The sequence below is a fragment of the Siphateles boraxobius genome, unplaced genomic scaffold, assembly GCF_051911475.1.
Source record: "Siphateles boraxobius isolate OS27281-9 unplaced genomic scaffold, OSU_SipBor_1 9, whole genome shotgun sequence".
Classification (NCBI taxonomy): Eukaryota; Metazoa; Chordata; class Actinopteri; order Cypriniformes; family Leuciscidae; genus Siphateles; species Siphateles boraxobius.
The window spans coordinates 1,006,123-1,023,930 of NW_027509219.1; the positions used below are offsets into that span (position 1 = coordinate 1,006,123).

The 17,808-nt window shown below is 41.9% G+C and overlaps 1 protein-coding gene across 1 annotated transcript in view; it reads left to right on the top strand.

Moving 5' to 3' along the window:
* lgi3 (leucine-rich repeat LGI family, member 3) overlaps nt 1–7,930 on the top strand; it is a 34,935-nt gene extending 27,005 nt beyond the window's left edge. The window contains exons 8-10 of the mRNA XM_077223698.1: nt 2,198–2,362; nt 2,918–3,008; nt 5,748–7,930. Coding sequence (XP_077079813.1) covers nt 2,198–2,362; nt 2,918–3,008; nt 5,748–6,477 — 986 coding nt within the window. The 3' untranslated portion in view covers nt 6,478–7,930. The remainder of the gene's footprint in view (nt 1–2,197; nt 2,363–2,917; nt 3,009–5,747) is intronic.
* The last annotated feature ends 9,878 nt before the right edge of the window (nt 7,931–17,808 follow it).

Consider the following 17,808-nt stretch of genomic DNA (forward strand, 5'->3'; position numbering starts at 1 on the left):
TGAAAGGTAGTGTTTTTATTTATAATTTTTTACAATTATTTTCAACTTTTATGGTGCAAAAAACTTTGCTAAGGTCATCAGCTAACCTCCAGAAACATAATATAAAGATCTGAAAATGCATTTCATGAACCCTTTAAAATCTACAAGTTGGATAGTTGGAATAGTTTGCAAGAGCGTGATTATAAACACAACAAGGCTGTGATAGTGACGAGTGAGTAGTTGAGTTTACCTTTAAGTCAAGTCAAGTCTTATTTATAGAGCACAAGTTTAACAGAACCATAGTTGATCCAAAGTGCTTTACTGTACAATAAAATAAATCAATCAAATAAAATAAAGAGAAAAGTAACAGAAAAAAGGATATAAAAATCAAGTATCAAAATCATTCTGGGTATATACACACATACATACATAACGTAGAACACCGACTAATTTAAAATACATACACAACATTACTCGAAAGCAAGAGAGTAAAAATAGTTGTTTAAGCTAGATTTAAAAGCAACCAGAGATGGAGAGGTCCTGATGCTTAAAGGTAAATTGTTCAAGAGCTTTGGGGCGACTACAGAGAAAGCTCGATCACCTTTGATTTACAGATGAGGTTTAGTGGCACCATAACCTCTTTAGTCCTGGGTAGACACGTGTTAGCAATAAAAAATGGAGTGGGGTATTACTGATGTAGGTTATGGTGTAGAATAAAAAATGAAAATATCTTGAGCTTATTTCAGGCATTCAACCAAAAACCCATTGTCCTTGGGACGGCAGAAGCGGAAATCAAGCATAGTTCTGGCAGGACACGTCAGTGAAGCTCACATCAGCTGACTCGGCTCTACCTATTGGAATACGACGCCTCTCACAGCAACCGTATATAACGCCAATTCAGTTTATCAGCAGATTTATGGTTTTGCTCAGGATTGAATTACCCTCCCTCATCCCCAGCTCTACCTCTCATCCAGTAAGGACTTGGCCTTCTGATATTCCTCTTCAGACTCATTTTTCTCAAATTATGTTGTACATTAAAGGATTAAACATTAAAGATATCTGCAGTACTGCTCTGTTTACCCTAGGGGGTTTATTTCTGCTCTCCTTGCTGTTATTCATGCTTGGCTGCATGGTTGGGCATTGAGTTCATGCCCAGAACAGAACCAGACCGCCAATCCAAACTATATGCTAATCTCGTCAATCATCCAACTTGGAAAAATTGCTGACCAGTGAAGGCCATTTCTTTGTAGCCTGGATTTTGTATACAGGTTCAAAGATGATTGACGATATTAGCATATAGTTTGGATTGGCGCCTGGTTCTGTTCTGGGCAAGAACTCAATGCCCATCCATTCAGCCAAGCATGAATAAGAGCAAGGAGAGCAGCGACCCTTAGGGTAAACAGAACAGAACTGCAGATATCATTAATGTTCAATTATAGGAATGAGTCCTAAAACCTGGAAATGAGTTTGCAATTTAGCACTTCCGTCAAGGCCACTATCTTTGACGATAGTGTCCCTGACGGAAGTGCTAAATTACGAGCTCATTTCCAGGTTTTAGGACTCATTCCTGCAGCACTCAGTGACATTCTTGATTCTCCTCTTTCAACTTTGTTGCAACAGTTTGGGTAGAATTTTTTTTTCCAGCATAAAAATGAACCTGTATACAAAATCCAGGCTACAAAGAAATGGCCTTCACTGGTCTACACAAAGCCCAGACCTGAACCGCAAACAGCTTTGAGGATGAACTGGAGCCAGAGATTCAGACCCTCCTGCATCCATGATCCAACATCTAGTAGAAGGCATTGATTTTGATAATAAATGTCCACGTTCCTTTGGCCATGTAGTGTTTCTGTGTTGTTGGCATGAAATTTCAAACAGTTTCTGCATTGTCCTGTGTTGAGACATGCTATAATACAATTATAAATAAATGTATATTTATAAATGATTTAAAAAAAAACATTTCTGATTTGTATGCATCATATAAAAAATACATGTATGTATTTTTATATGATGCATGTATAATAATTATAGAAAAATTGGAAATGTTTTTTTTTTAAATCATTTTAGATGTATTATTTACAACTAATTGCATGTAGTCTTTTTGTAAATAAATCATGTCACACCGCAGGACCATTTAAAATAAGGTGGATTTTAAAATGGTGAAAAACGTACGATTTACACTGACTGAATATGAATATGAAACGTTCTTCTGATCCAGATTTTGCCGTATATGAGGTATACCCGTTCCAGTCTCTGTCTGTGGAGTCATACGAGTTTAACAATGACCAGTACACAGTTTTTGCTCAGCCCAACACAGGAATCTGCACCGTGTTCATTTGGGATCATGTGAACATGCTTTTCAAGACACATTACAACATCACATGTAAGTCAAACGCCATCTGTTATTCAATTTTTTATTTAAAAGGTAGAACCAGTGCAAAAAAAGAAAAGAAAATTATATTCTCCGAAAATTATATTCTCCGGGATATTCTCCGAAGCAGTGGTTCCCAATCTTTAACACAAAATCTTGTTTCATGAGAGAGTGACATCTCAATGTAATCTTTTCAGACACTTAATTGCATGTTAATTGCACTTAAATGAAAATGTAAGTACATCTTTATATGTAATTTCTCAATTACATATATTGTCTTTGAAATATGGTTGAAGTGTACTGCCGAATGTACAGACCAGCATTCATGTTAAACTAAAATATACTTGTATGTCATGTTTTTAAATATATTTGTAATTGCAATTTAGTACATTTAAAATATATTTACTTGAAATGTAATATCGCACACTGTAGTGAAAATAATAATTAAAAAGTCCTTCACATGTGCTTTAGTATGCGAGTCAACACATCAAAATAAGTGAATTTCTTTAAAGAATGACAAGATTATTAAAACATAATGATTGAATATGTACTTTATGCGCCTTCCAGCTCGTTCTGCTGTCTACTGTAAACCTGTGGTTATCAACAACACTCTCTACATGGTTGTGGCTCAGCTCTTTGGAGGATCACACATCTACAAGTATGTGTGCACTATTTTAGTTATGGACTCGATAGTAGTGATGGGGACATTCGGAAACACTGCTTCATGAAGCATTTGCGTTTCTTTTATTTGTAATCAGTGGTTCGGACTTTGTATCAACTTCAATATTTTCAACATCAACATTTCGCCGCTAGATGCCTTTGACCTGGTCATCAACGAGTGTCTAATGGTTTTTCACTAATCTTGTGTCAGTTTTATGTTTTGCTTTATTTATAGTTCATTTTTAATGAATTTTAATACTTGTGCGTGTATAACACACAAACGAACATTATTCTTAATTGCTTCTAATTGCCAAGCCCTGCCTAATAAAAAAAAAACAGATAAAAAACTAATTTTACAGAACCTTCTTTTAATGGTATAATGGTATTTAATTATTTTTAGATTAAATTTAATAATTTACACTTTAATGAAAATTTTGTAATTGGTTTTATAAAGTTTCATTTTGTTTGGGCTGAGTTTTCGATGCATTTACATATGAGTGGGCGATATGACCAATATCTTACATCGTCATACGAGTAATTTTATTTCAAGATAACAATATATATCACAATATAGTTATTTTTTGCTTTAAATAAGGTTTTTATGATATCAAAATTTTATACCATTGAAATTTATAAATATTTTCACCAATTTCAATTTCACAAAAAACTACAAGACAAAGTAAAGGAAAAAAACTCAAGCTACTGAAAACAAGTACACAATCAGTGATGAAATAACAATAAATAAACTAATTACAACCAATAGAACAAATAAACTACAATAGAACAAACATAAATACATACATTGTATAAAGTAATATAAACAACACTGCATGGTCGCCACTGTGTAAATTAAATATATATTTTTTCTTATTAAGTTACAAAAGTGATTAAGTCAGGAACACTGAGAGATTTTCTCTCTTTTGTTGTTTGATTAACATTAATAACTCATACGACAGCAGGTTTATTAGGCTGCTGTCACTTTAAAACCTGACGCACGGATCCAATATACTGTTACACATGCGTTTTCTTTCTCAACTGTTTACGTTCACTTAAGACAAAAATGTCTCTGTTTACGAGGACACTTGCAAAGTTCGGCATTTTGACTCATAAATGTGTGTATTTGACCGTTTGAGCCCAATTAGGCAGCAAAACGCACTCAGTTCAGTTCTCATGCGCTTTATGAGCAGTGGCTTCATGTGCGTATATGGCGAAATTAGTTCTCTTTCACTGCTTATTGTGCTTCAGTGGCTCAAAATCATTTCTTTTTAATACACAATGCTTAAAAATGCATGCAAATTATCATTTTTAATGACAGTGAGCGTAACCACTATAGAGACGATAGCCTAATATCTCTACCGGTTGACAAATTTCAACTGGTTAATCGTGTCTACCGGTGTATCACCCACCCCAGCTTTTTGACCAGCAGGTGCTGGAAGCCTCAAGCGTTTCAAGTGCATTGAAACAGAGAATCGTTTTACAAAGTAATTAGTTAAGTTGATTCAGAACTTGGAAAATCTTCATGTCTCCCATCACTATTGTAGACACTCAAATATTGTCTGAATATACTTTCTCTATTATCAGATTTTACCCTTAAGAAATAACATTGCATTTTTCATTTTTTACAAAAGGTGCAATCAGTAGTTCTTTAGCTAGTGTCTCCATCGCTGTTCTTCGCATACTTCGGGTACCGATACCACAGCGGTTCATTAATTACCTCTCCAACAAAAAAAGTATGTTCCGTTGTCTAAGGGTGTGTCACACTTGGCATGTTTGGTTGGATTGCTCTGTAAGTGCGGTTCATTTGAATAAATTTGAACTCCGTCATCTGAACCTTGATGCCCATCAAACAAAGGGACAGAGTCGCTGAAAAGATGGATCTCGATCCGCTTCCAAACGAACTTTGGTTCGGTTTGAATTAAATCTGAACGCAAAACGGAACAAAGACATGTAAACGAACCAAAATCAGGACATGATGTCACAAGATGCAACCTTACAAAGGACAGTTCCTGTTTTCTTCTCGTCATAGTCGTGATTTTGTCCATCACAGTTCAGTACAGGCATCAGAACCGCGTCTCCTCACAACAGATCTGTGTGTGTCTGTGTGTGTGTGCGTGCGTGTGTGTGTCTGTGTCTGTGTGTGTGTGTGTGTGTGTGTGTGTGTGTGTGTGACGGAGGGATTCCTGACGCTGTTTTGACTCCTTTACACATTTTATAAGCTCTTCACGAGTTCTCAGCTGGTCAAAATACCATCATATGTAGCTACGCACAAACAACGAGCGCATTTATCCCAGAACACAGCATTGTTTTGGATGTTCGCTAAGTTCTGTCGCGAAACACACATAAGAAAAGCCGACCAATCAGGTTGTGAACACATTCCTATGTCTTTAGGTTCGGTGTTACAAATGCCAATTTGAAAGATAAGCGAACCAGGACTAAATGTTTTTTTTGGTCCAGATCAAATGAACAAATCTAAGTGTGCGCACAGCTTTAGACCCCGTTTACACCTGTATTTAGCGTCATCAAGTTGTTATCCGATCGCCCAAAACACATCTTAATACCAGGTGTAAACAGGGCCTAATTAATTTCTTAGTGTGTAAAACATTTTCAATCATCACCAAACTACTGAATGCACCTTATTATTTCAATACCTCAAAGAGTTAGATTTATATAATTTTTGCATGTAAATATATCATCATCATCATCTATTCTTATTATGACATCCCGTTGTTGTTGTCAGATGGGAGGAGGGTCCATTGCGCTTCGTCAAAATCCAGGACATCGACACCACCCGTGTCCGTAAACCCAACTTCATCGAGACTTTCCAGATTGAAGACGACTGGTATTTTGCTGTAGTCGACAGCTCCAAAGCCGGTTCCACCAGCCTGTACCGCTGGAACAGCAACGGCTTTTACTCACACCAGTCTCTCCATCCCTGGCACAGAGACACACACATCGACTTCCTGGAGGTGGACGGCAAACCTCGCCTCATCCTCTCCAGCTCCTCGCAGCCCCCGGTGGTGTATCAGTGGAACCGCAGCCAACGCCAGTTCCTCTACCACTCGCAGATTACAGATTCAGGCGATGTGCAGATGGTTAAGCACTTCTGGGTGCGAAAAGTGCTGTATCTCTGCCTCACGCGCTTCATAGGAGACTCGAAGATCCTGCGCTGGGACAACCAGCGCTTCGTGGAGATCCAAACCCTGCCGTCACGCGGCTCAATGGCCGTGTATCCGTTCAGCGTCGGAGTGAGGCAGTACCTTCTGCTGGGGAGCGATTATTCCTTCTCTCGGATCTATCTGTGGGACGACCTCACTCAAAGGTTCCTGCCCTTTCAGGAACTGAACATGCTAGCGCCTCGAGGGTTCAGTCTGGTGTCTGTTGACAATAAGGATATTCTGTTAGCGGCCAGTTTTAAAGGAAAGACCATGGCGTACCAGCATCTCGTGGTGGACCTCAGTGCCAAATAGGCAGCTGGAGACGTTTTCCTGGGGCTTAAATGTCAAGAACTGCAACATTTCCACACCTTTTCTACATCTGCTTTCACACATGAATTGATTCTGTCATTGCTAAATACACTCACACATTAGTTACTGTAAGTGTAAGCCGTCTTAAAGGGTTAGTTCAGCCAAAAATTTAAATTAGCCCATGATTTAGTCCCCCTAATGTCATGCTTGGTATATATGACTTTCTTCTTTCAGACGAATATAATCAGAGTTATATTAAAAAATGTCCTGGCTCTTCCAAACTTTATAGTGGCAGTGAATGGCTGTTTCCGTTTTGAAGTCCATAAAAGTGCATCTATCCATCATAAAAGTGCTCCACACGGCACTATACCGGGGGGTTAATAAAGGCCTTCGGAAGTGAAGCGATGAGTTTGTTTAAGAAAAATATTAATATTTAACATGTTACAAAGAAAAATTCTAGCTTCGGGCCAAACGAACATTCGGATTCCACTTTATTCACTTCCAAGTCTAAAGCGCAACTTGTGTGAGTAATGCGACGTCCTGCTGATATTTACGCTACGCCAGACGCACTACGCTACTTCTGACATCACAATTTGTGCTTTAGGCACAAGTAGACTGCTAATGGCCGTTTGGCCAAAAGCTCGAATTTTACTTTGTAACAAGGTAAATATAAATATTTTTCTTAAACAAACCCATCGCTTCGCTTCATAAGGCCTTTATTAACCCCCGGAGCAGTGTGGAGTTCATTTATGATGGATAGATGAACTTTTATGGACTTCAAAACAGAAATAGCCATTCAATGCCATTATAAAGCTTGGAAGAGCCAGTACATTTTTTAATATAACTCTGATTGTAGGCTATTCGTCTGAAAAAAGAAAGTCATATTCACCTTGAGGGTGAGTAAATAATTGGCTAATTTTCATTTTTGGGTGAACTATCACTTTAACTGAATGTTAATACGCACTACTACTAATAAACACAACTACTACTACTACTACTACTAATACTGATTACCCATTTGGGCCTTCAAAGCTAGATGAACATTTACCATATGCATTGCAATGAATATGTTGTATGTTACTCTAATAGGATGTACATTGTTCAGCAGTTTCATATATAAAAAAAGTGAAATTATATTTTTAGACAGATGACTCCCAGATTCATGTATCATCATAACATGAAAATGTCTGTATAGGTACTTTTAGAATATAATGTGTTACCAAGAAAAATTACATTTTCATCGCTCAGTTGAGCTTGACTGTTAAGGCTTTGCTTTTCTATGCAGATTATTCTCTGAAAATATTGAATTATTACTTGGGAACAATACGCTGAATTACTAATTGGCATGTCATTATAAAACATCTGCTGTCATCAGCATGTATTGCAATAACTGACTGTGGTCGAAATGTAATTTATGATGCGACAAAATAAAGTTGAAATATCTGTTTGTCTTGCATATGAATAACTTCTTTTTCAGCTTGCATTGATTAATATTATTATTGAATGCAGACTCTCTGGTTGTTACCTTGCCTTTATCACACTGGCTGTATGATTATAAGTGTGTTGTGATGAGGTAAATCTGTCAATTACATAGTTGAAAAACAATTAAAATGAAATGTGATATATGGTGGAAAATACACACTTCAAAATGGTAAGTAACAGCAAATATTTGTCTCTGACCTTGTTTCCATCCTTTCACCCTCTCTCAGTCTTTTTTTGTCCATAGACTCCAAAGATGAAGGGGTTTCCCTTTCCTGCTTCCTCTGTCTATCTCCATCCAGGTGCCAATAGTGACTGAGCATCTTCGCCATGGGACAGTCAGCTGATGCCTGCAGGGGGCAGTGTGGGATTTACATAGAAATCTAAACATTTTGTGAACGCTAATTCTGTTCAAAAGTCCTCAAAAATTTATGCAGAAAGTATTTCTTGATAAAAGAAAGATAAGTATAGGCCTATATTAGTAGGCTATAGATTATATAATTATAAATTGTTGATTGATTTTAAAAAAAAAAGCTCCTAAATTAAACTCGTGTCATTGAATCAAACTCAAGGACCAAACTGCATTAAATATACATCAATATGAGCGTGAATGCTGCTTTATTGTCTCCTTGTGAAATATATCCCTATTGTAGCGGATTGTTTATGATTGTTTTGCATCTAAAGATTTTGTTATACATTTAAAAAAAAAATGTTACATCAATTATCGAATTCTATCTAATCTCCAATTTTATCTAAAATGAGGACAACCCTTGTGTTTCTGCGTATTAGCCTTTTTTGGAGCTTAGCTAATAAGTAACGGCTATATTTTGTACAATCTACCCGGTAGTTTGATTGATTGGTAGGTTATATATATATATATATATATATATATATATATATATATATATATATATATATATATAATACAAAATTATTACGAACTTTTTTATCATCATCAAATTTCAATGTTTCCAGTCGATTTTGACAGCATCAGTAATCAAATTATTTATATGCAATAACAGCAACAACAATAGTAGGTCTATCAGTATTATTAATAAAAAAATAATAATAAACAATAATAGCTAATATAGCTAAATTATTTGACAGTTGAGAATGCCGATTCGGTATTCCCGCTTAGGTGCGTCTCAAAACAGGTTGCTCATTCAACGTTATATATCAAAATAATTTTAATATTGTAATCTGTGCTCAAAATTGTAATTTTTGTCTTAAACGTGTTGTTTACTTTTGAAGATTATCTTGGGCTATTTAAACAAGCGAATGGAATTTTAGTTTGACGTTACAGTGCGATGACGTCATAACATAAGCCTACACACACACATTTTCTAGTGATTCCTCGCTGACTTTTACAGCCTGATTGTTCGCTTGCGGTCTCTTTACTCGTGATTCGCGATGACACTTACCAAACTGTCGGGTAAAATCAGGTTGTCTGATGTCAGTAAGCAGAGGAATCTCGACAAAATAATCTGGCCCGTTGCTCCTGATGGTTATATCCCCAACTCTGTCGTCAGGAGTTTGGCGCCCTTTCCTAAGTTCAGCATCCATAGTTATTGTGTCGACAAGGGCCTCCATGTAAAGGCACAAGTAGAGGAAGACAGAACTCTCATCTTGAAAAAACAGTTCAATAAATTGCTCAGGAAGCATTTCCCTCCCAAAGAAACGCAACAGAATAATGAAGATCACAAAGGCGGTTCAGAGAATGGCCTACGAAGTGGGCCTGAGGAGACAACCGGTAATACAAGAGCGAGCTATGAACCATTTCAAAGTGATGTGTCTGTGGAGACAAAGACAGAGGCCAAGGTTACACCACTTCGAAGAGCTGTACCCCAGAGACAATACTTGCTTCAGAATAGACAAAAGTTCTTACAGCAAAATGCTTCTTCTGTTGAAGAACTCCAGATTAATGCTTCTTCAGTTGAGGAACTTCAGACGAATGCTTCTTCTGTAGAGGAACTCCAGACGAATGCTTCTTCTGTTGAGGAACTTCAGACGAATGCTTCTTCTGTAGAGGAACTCCAGACGAATGCTTCTTCTGTTGAGGAACTTCAGACGAATGCTTCTTCTGTAGACGAGCTAAAGAACGAGGAAGATGTTGACTTCCCTCATCCTCCGGAAATTGTGCCTCAGAGCCTCAGTGCGAAGAAGAGCAATGCTTTTCCCACAAAGCAGGCAAAGAAAGTGAAGAAAGGTCAAAAGGCCAGAAGGTTTGTCCCAGAAGGTTTGTCTCTGAGCCCATTGTTGCAGCAGGAGAAAGATGAGGTTCAGCTGGAGAGAGATGGGTTGAAGCAGGAGAAAGCTTCTTCCATTAAGGAGCCAATGAAAAGCTTTCAAGACATTATAGAAAAAAGTGGACATGTGGCAGAAATTGGGGATCGGAACCAGAACATGCGTCAGAAGATTTTCTCCTTGAAGAAATTGAAGTCATTTGTGTCACCCCTTCTTCCGATGGGCGACAGAAGGCCTGATTCTGTCCTCATGTACCTTTATAAAAGATCAAAAGCAGAATCTTCGCCTTCTGATGGGGTGACGCGGGGTCCAGAAGAGGCTTGGACCAAAATCAGAACACACAAAAACTAAAATAAGCACAGCTTCGAATGTTGTCACTCGATTGAATGGGCGTTAACATTCGAAGCGGGTGAATTAAATAAATGCATTAAAATATTGTTATTATTTATCATATTTTATGGCAATGCATACTGGTGAGAGCACATTTAATGACCTCAGAATTCAGTCTATTGTTCTCATTTTCAGAGAATAATCTGTGCATTAAGCCTTAAAGCTAAAATCATGATTTCGAGATTTGACAAAGCGAACCACATATATCGACATGTAGCTGTACACTTTTATCAAAGTAATATTTATATTTACGTGTTTACAAATACTGCAGTGACAGTTATTTCAATTCGCATTAGGCTACTGCAGTGCTTTATATCAAAGTTGTTCATATTTACATGTATGCCTACAAAAACTGAAGTGAAACATCAAAGGTATGTTTACATTATGAAGTGCTTATCAAAGTTGTTTGTATTTACATTTTTACATTACTGCAGTGTAATGGATCAAAGTTATTTATATATGCATATAGGCATATATACAAAAACTGAAGTGAAACATCAAATGTGTTTATATTTACATTACTGCAGTGCTTACCAAAGTTGTTTATATTTACATGTTTAAATTACAGTTCAAAGCAAGGCAAGTTTATTTATATCACACTTCATACACTATGGCAATTCAAAGTGCTTTACAGAAAGGAATTAAAATAACAGCAAAATAAAAACAAGGAAAATTAAAACAGTTATACAAGAAATCAAAAGAGATATATCAGGTATAAAATTAACTAAAAGAGTAAAAAGATGATACATAGATAAACTTCTTCTCATCTGGCAAAACATCGGTGCAGCCTATCATATTTGTCACAACTCACAGTTTTACACTGAGATTTTCCCACGGTGATTAAACTGTCTGTGTGGTGTTATTTCGGCGCCTAAAGCCTTGTTTATAGTCGACGCGTCCGCAAGGGCGCGAAGGTGCGCGCGGCAAAAGTGACGTCATTGCGATGTGGGCGGTCGTGCGCGTTGGGTGCGCAAGACCCCATTTCGCCTGGCGGTGTGCACGGCACTTTTTGTAACTTCGCGCGCGGCGCCGCATCCGAAGATGAACGACTTCGAGCCGAATCTGGCCGAACTGATACATCTGTACCAGCATGTTTATGATCCTTCTATACACAGAGACATTTGTATTGATGGGCGACCATAAAAGCCTCTCATTTTGTGAATAGGAATACATTTGCATAAGCACCCAGTTTGCACTTGTCTAACGTAACTGCTTACATTTACAAAATAAGCCTACAATAGCAGAAGTAAGCCCTGCTGATGAAATTAAGGTTTAAACACTCTTCAATAAGGCTTCAGTTGTTTAACTAGTTTACATGGAGTGAGAGTACAATAAACCTACTGCATTTATTACTCTTTTTATATGAATCAGCAAGTAATAAACTACTAATAAACGGAAAACTACTTCTTCACTACTGATTCCTGGTGGTTTAGAGGAGAATTCTCCGAGTCGCCCCCTGCCGTTTCACAGAATAGCACAACAGCGAGCGCGTCCAGTATAAACGCCTCGTCCGTTTGGGGAGGTACGCGCGCAGTCAGCGGAGACTCGTGCTCGTGCGGACGCGTCGAGTATAACCAAGGCTTAAGCCTGTTTTATGCTTCTGCTCGAATCGACGGCGTACCCCCGCAGACCCCTCTGCGTCGCCGCGAACCCCTCCGCCGTAGCTCGACGTGCAGCTCCAAAAAATTGTAACTACGCGTCGAGGCGACGCAGACCACAAGGGCTGTGATTGGTCAGATGCACTGCGATGCAACTCAACCTGATGCAGAACCATAAAACGGCCACGACGCCGTAGGAGTGACGGCGTAGCTACGCCGTGGAGTTGACGCAGAAGCATAATGAGGCCTTTAAGCCTGTTTTATGCTTCTGCTTCGAATCGACGGCGTACCCCCGCAGACCCCTCTGCGTCGCCGCGAACCCCAATCCGACCACTCCTCCGTCGCTCGACGTGCACCTCCAAAAAATTGTAACTACGCGTCGAGGCGACGCAGACCACAAGGGCTGTGATTGGTCAGATGCACTGCGATACAACTCAACCTGATGCAGAACCATAAAACGGCCACGACGCCGTAGGAGTGACGGCGTAGCTACGCCGTGGAGTTGACGCAGAAGCATAATGAGGCCTTTAAGCCTGTTTTATGCTTCTGCCTCGAATCGACGGCGTACCCCCGCAGACCCCTCTGCGTCGCCGCGAACCCCAATCCGACCACTCCTCCGTCGCTCGACGTGCACCTCCAAAAAATGTAGGACACCGGAGGCGTCTTAAAGGCCTTTAAAGGCCTCATTATGCTTCTGCGTCAACTCCACGGCGTAGCTACGCCGTCACTCCTACGGCGTTGTGGCCGTTTTATGGTTCTGCGTCAGGTTGCGTTGCATCGCGTTGCATCTGACCAATCACAGCCCTTGCGGTCTGTGTCGCCATCGACGCGTAGTTACAATTTTTTGGAGGTGCACGTCGAGCGACGGTGGAGGGGTCGGAGAGGGGTTCGCGGCGACGCAGAGGTGTCTGAGGGGGTACACCGTCGATTCGACGCAGAAGCATAAAACAGGCTTAAGACGCATTTAAGACGCCTCCGGTGGACCCGATTTTTCCCTATAATCGGACAGGAGCTCTAGGACTGACTCACGAGGTAACCTCGGGTTCACTGCCTCATCAGTCCGCACCCAAAAAAACTGTGATCAAAGGTATTTACATTACTGCAGTGTTTATCAAAGTTGTTTATATTTACATGTTTACATTAATGCAGTGCTTATCAAAGTTGTTTATATTTACATGTTTACATTACTGCAGAGTAATGGATCAAAGTTGTTTATATGTAGACTACATGGGGGGGGGGGGGTCATAAAATGCAAAATCATTGCAATTTTAACAAAATAAAATAAAAATGATGAAATATTAAATAAATAGACTAAATATTAGGCTACAGTTTAAAGGCTCACCTTAAACCTTAGGTCACCTAAGAATGAAAACTCTGTCATTAATTGTCACCCTCAAACCCGCAAGACTTTCGTTCATATTTGGAACACAAATGAAGATCTTTTTGATGAAATCTGAGAGCTTTCTGTCCCTCCATTGACAGTTACGCAACTAAAACTTTGATGCTTCGCAGTTTAGTCTAAATTTTCTGTAGAGACTCGATCGCTCTATATGATGAACAGATTAGAGTTGTAAAAAGTACCGACTTGACTGACATTTTTAAATTGTGATGCTTTGAGCACTGTTGTGTTCACGCGCTCATCGGATATCTGTGATTGGCTACAATGAACAAGGCACGGGAGCGTTTGAGTGCACGGAAGTTTTTGAAATTGTTTTAAAAAACGGGAGTGGGAGAGTTTGAAAGCACTCAGCAGTCTTTATCTGTGTAAGCGCTCGGGGAAGAGCGTCATTGATGTATATTTTCAACCTGTTTTTGAAGCGCTGATCATTGTAGCCAATCACAGACATATCCGATGAGCGCGTGAATACAATGGCCAATCAGAGGTGTTTACGATTCCGCCCCACAGCGCTCAAAGCCACATTTTTACATTTCAGTACCGACTTGCTTAATCACTTTAGCAGAGTTTATACTATTTTCAGTTTATTTTTTTATAAATAAAATAATGCATTTTTATTCAATAAATATTCTGTCATTAAAATTTGTTCATATGAAAAATACAGAAACAAAATTATTTTAAAAAGTAAAGATTACGAAAACATTTCCCACAATTTAATAACTTTACAATAGTAAATATTTTATTATATGATTAATAGGCCTATCATATTTTAAATATGATGGTTTCATTATAAATATAGGGATTAGGCAAGCTGGACGCTCAACTTAGGCTAAATATGATATTTGCCATCTGAATCAAGACCTGTCTAAAACATCACTATTTGATTATGCTATATCCTATAAATATACAACATTTTATGTCTAAAAACAGTCACTAATTTAATCGCTTATCATATGATAATCGCCTACATAGGGGGTAGTTGTTTGGAGTTCAATTCTTTATTCGTAAAGGTCTACAATGCAGAATCTATTAAAAATGTAAGCACCATTGCAACATAAAGATCACCGTTTTCAAAAGATGACTTTTAAGAATTGATTTCCACCAATTATTATTATTAGGTCTGTTAGCCTATCATCATTAGGCTATTATGTTTTTTTTATTATTATGTTTTTATTAGTAAAATATAGGCCTATTAAATTTCGATTTTCAGTTTAAGACTGTCATTGAGCATATCACCGCTATGCTTTTGATACCGTGCGTTCAAAGGTGTTGTAAACGTGACGCGATGTTTACTTTTAAAGGTTATGCCGCAGTTCGCGCAGATCTCCGATAATGCATCACAACAGCACATTTTAAATGAGTGATAGCTCAATACGCTATTCGCTTGCGATCCCTCGCCGACTTCAGATCGTGATTCATGGACTCGGCTCGATCCACAATGATAACGGTGACAGGAACGCACGCTCCTGCGCGTCTACCAAACTGCCGAAAATGAAGAAAAAGAGTTTCGATGCCAAAAAGCAGGGGACCCATCTAAACAATCTCTTCTGTCCCGCGGCGTCCTGGGGTCCCGGTGAGGTCAGGGGTTTCGCCTCGAGTCTTTGGCCCAATGATTCCTGTGCCAACAGGGGTGTCCGAGTCAAAGAAGACGGCAAGAATGAGCTTCGCAAAAAGGGATCAAACGCAAGAGCCAGCTTGCCAACACGTCTATATGGTGTGTCCCAGAACAAACACTTGTCCCAGCATACACATACGTTCCTTCAGAAAAATACTTCTTCTGTAAAAGTGCTCCAGAAAAATAATGTGAAACTCCAGACGAGTGTCGAGCTCCAGCCGAATGCTTGTTCTTTGAGGGATGATGAAAAAGCCTCAATGCATCTTCCAAAAATCGTGCCTCAGAGCCAACAGTTGCAACAGAAAAATACTTTTCCCACAGAGAAGGTGAAGAAAATGGAGGAAGTTGAGAAAGAGCAGTGGAACCCGCTGACCGGTGACTGGTCTCTGACTCCATGGCTGGACAATACCAGCGATGACCAGTGGTTTGATGAGTGGTTCGAGGAGGTCACTTGTCAAGTAGAACTACAGGAAAACGAGACAAAGAAAGAGAACAGCTTTCAAGCCGGTGCAAGACAAAATGTAATTCTTCCAAAGATCGGGCCTTTTAAACAGAGCGCTCTGCCGAAGACTGAGTACTCCGTAAAGCAGCTGAACTCTTCTGGTCTGCCGTTTCCTCTGCCATGTAACCGAAGGCCTGGTTCTGATAAAACATCAAACGCTGGATCACTGTCTCGGAGAGCTCACAAAAAGACGAACTCGAACAAGCCTGTCACGGAACACACACTGGAGGCAGAAAATCCAAAAGCAGCAGTTTAATATAAAAGGGCAATCCAAACTCTTAGTCATCCAGGCAGGGGTCAAAAGTCCAATAAGGCAATCCAAAACATAAAATACAAACGAGAACCAGTATGATACAAATAACGGAAGTGTGGGGACATAATACAAGGACTCCGTGACACATACTGAAACAGACAGGGTTATATACACAGGGAATCGACAATGATAATGGGGAATTGGCTGAGTGCAATGATCAGTGATAAGAAACAGCTGAGTGCAATGATGAGACAAAGGATCGTGGGAAATGTAGTTCATAAGTGAAGGACACCGTGGGAAAGGAGGACATCTAGTGGACATCAGGGGAACACAAACCCAACACTGTGACATAACCCCCCCTCTACGGAGCGGCTACCAGACGCTCCATGACAACAACAAGAAACACAGAAAACACAACACAATATAATACAAGAGGTTCAGGAGGGAGGTGGAACGGTGGAGGATCAGGGGGAGGGAAGGTGGGCCAGGTCCATGAAGGGAGACAGGAACAAGGAGTGAGGGTTTAACCGGGGACCGGGGCAAAACAAAAAATCTATCGGGCATCCAGGGGTAAACACAAAGTCTATCGGGATGCCAGGGCGAAACGCACAGTTCATCGGGAGGCCAGGGCGAGACGCAAAGTCCATCGGGCGGCCAGGGCGAGACGTAAAGTCCATCGGGCGGCCAGGGCGAAGAAGACCTCTCGGGCGGCCAGGGCGGCAAAGACCCCTCGGGCGGCCAGGGCGGCCCCTCGGGCGGCCAGGGCGGCGAAGACCCCTCGGGCGGCCAGGGCGGCCCCTCGGGCGGCCAGGGCGGCGAAGACCCCTCGGGCGGCCAGGGCGGCGAAGACCCCTCGGGCGGCCAGGGCGGCGAAGACCCCTCGGGCGGCCAGGGCGGCGAAGACCCCTCGGGCGGCCAGGGCGGCGAAGACCCCTCGGGCGGCCAGGGCGGCCCCTCGGGCGGCCAGGGCGGCGAAGACCCCTCGGGCGGCCAGGGCGGCCCCTCGGGCGGCCAGGGCGGCGAAGACCCCTCGGGCGGCCAGGGCGGCCCCTCGGGCGGCCAGGGCGGCGAAGACCCCTCGGGCGGCCAGGGCGGCCCCTCGGGCGGCCAGGGCGGCGAAGACCCCTCGGGCGGCCAGGGCGGCCCCTCGGGCGGCCAGGGCGGCGAAGACCCCTCGGGCGGCCAGGGCGGCGAAGACCCCTCGGGCGGCCAGGGCGGCGAAGACCCCTCGGGCGGCCAGGGCGGCGAAGACCCCTCGGGCGGCCAGGGCGGCGAAGACCCCTCGGGCGGCCAGGGCGGCGAAGACCCCTCGGGCGGCCAGGGCGGCGAAGACCCCTCGGGCGGCCAGGGCGGCGAAGACCCCTCGGGCGGCCAGGGCGGCGAAGACCCCTCGGGCGGCCAGGGCGGCGAAGACCCCTCGGGCGGCCAGGGCGGCGAAGACCCCTCGGGCGGCCAGGGCGGAGCAGACACCGGCTCAGGAACAGCAGACACCGGCTCAGGAACAGCAGACACCGGCTCAGGAACAGCAGACACCGGCTCAGGAACAGCAGACACCGGCTCAGGAACAGCAGACACCGGCTCAGGAACAGCAGACACCGGCTCAGGAACAGCAGACACCGGCTCAGGAACAGCAGACACCGGCTCAGGAACAGCAGACACCGGCTCAGGAACAGCAGACACCGGCTCAGGAACAGCAGACACCGGCTCAGGAACAGCAGACACCGGCTCAGGAACAGCAGACACCGGCTCAGGAACAGCAGACACCGGCTCAGGAACAGCAGACACCGGCTCAGGAACAGCAGACACCGGCTCAGGAACAGCAGACACCGGCTCAGGAACAGCAGACACCGGCTCAGG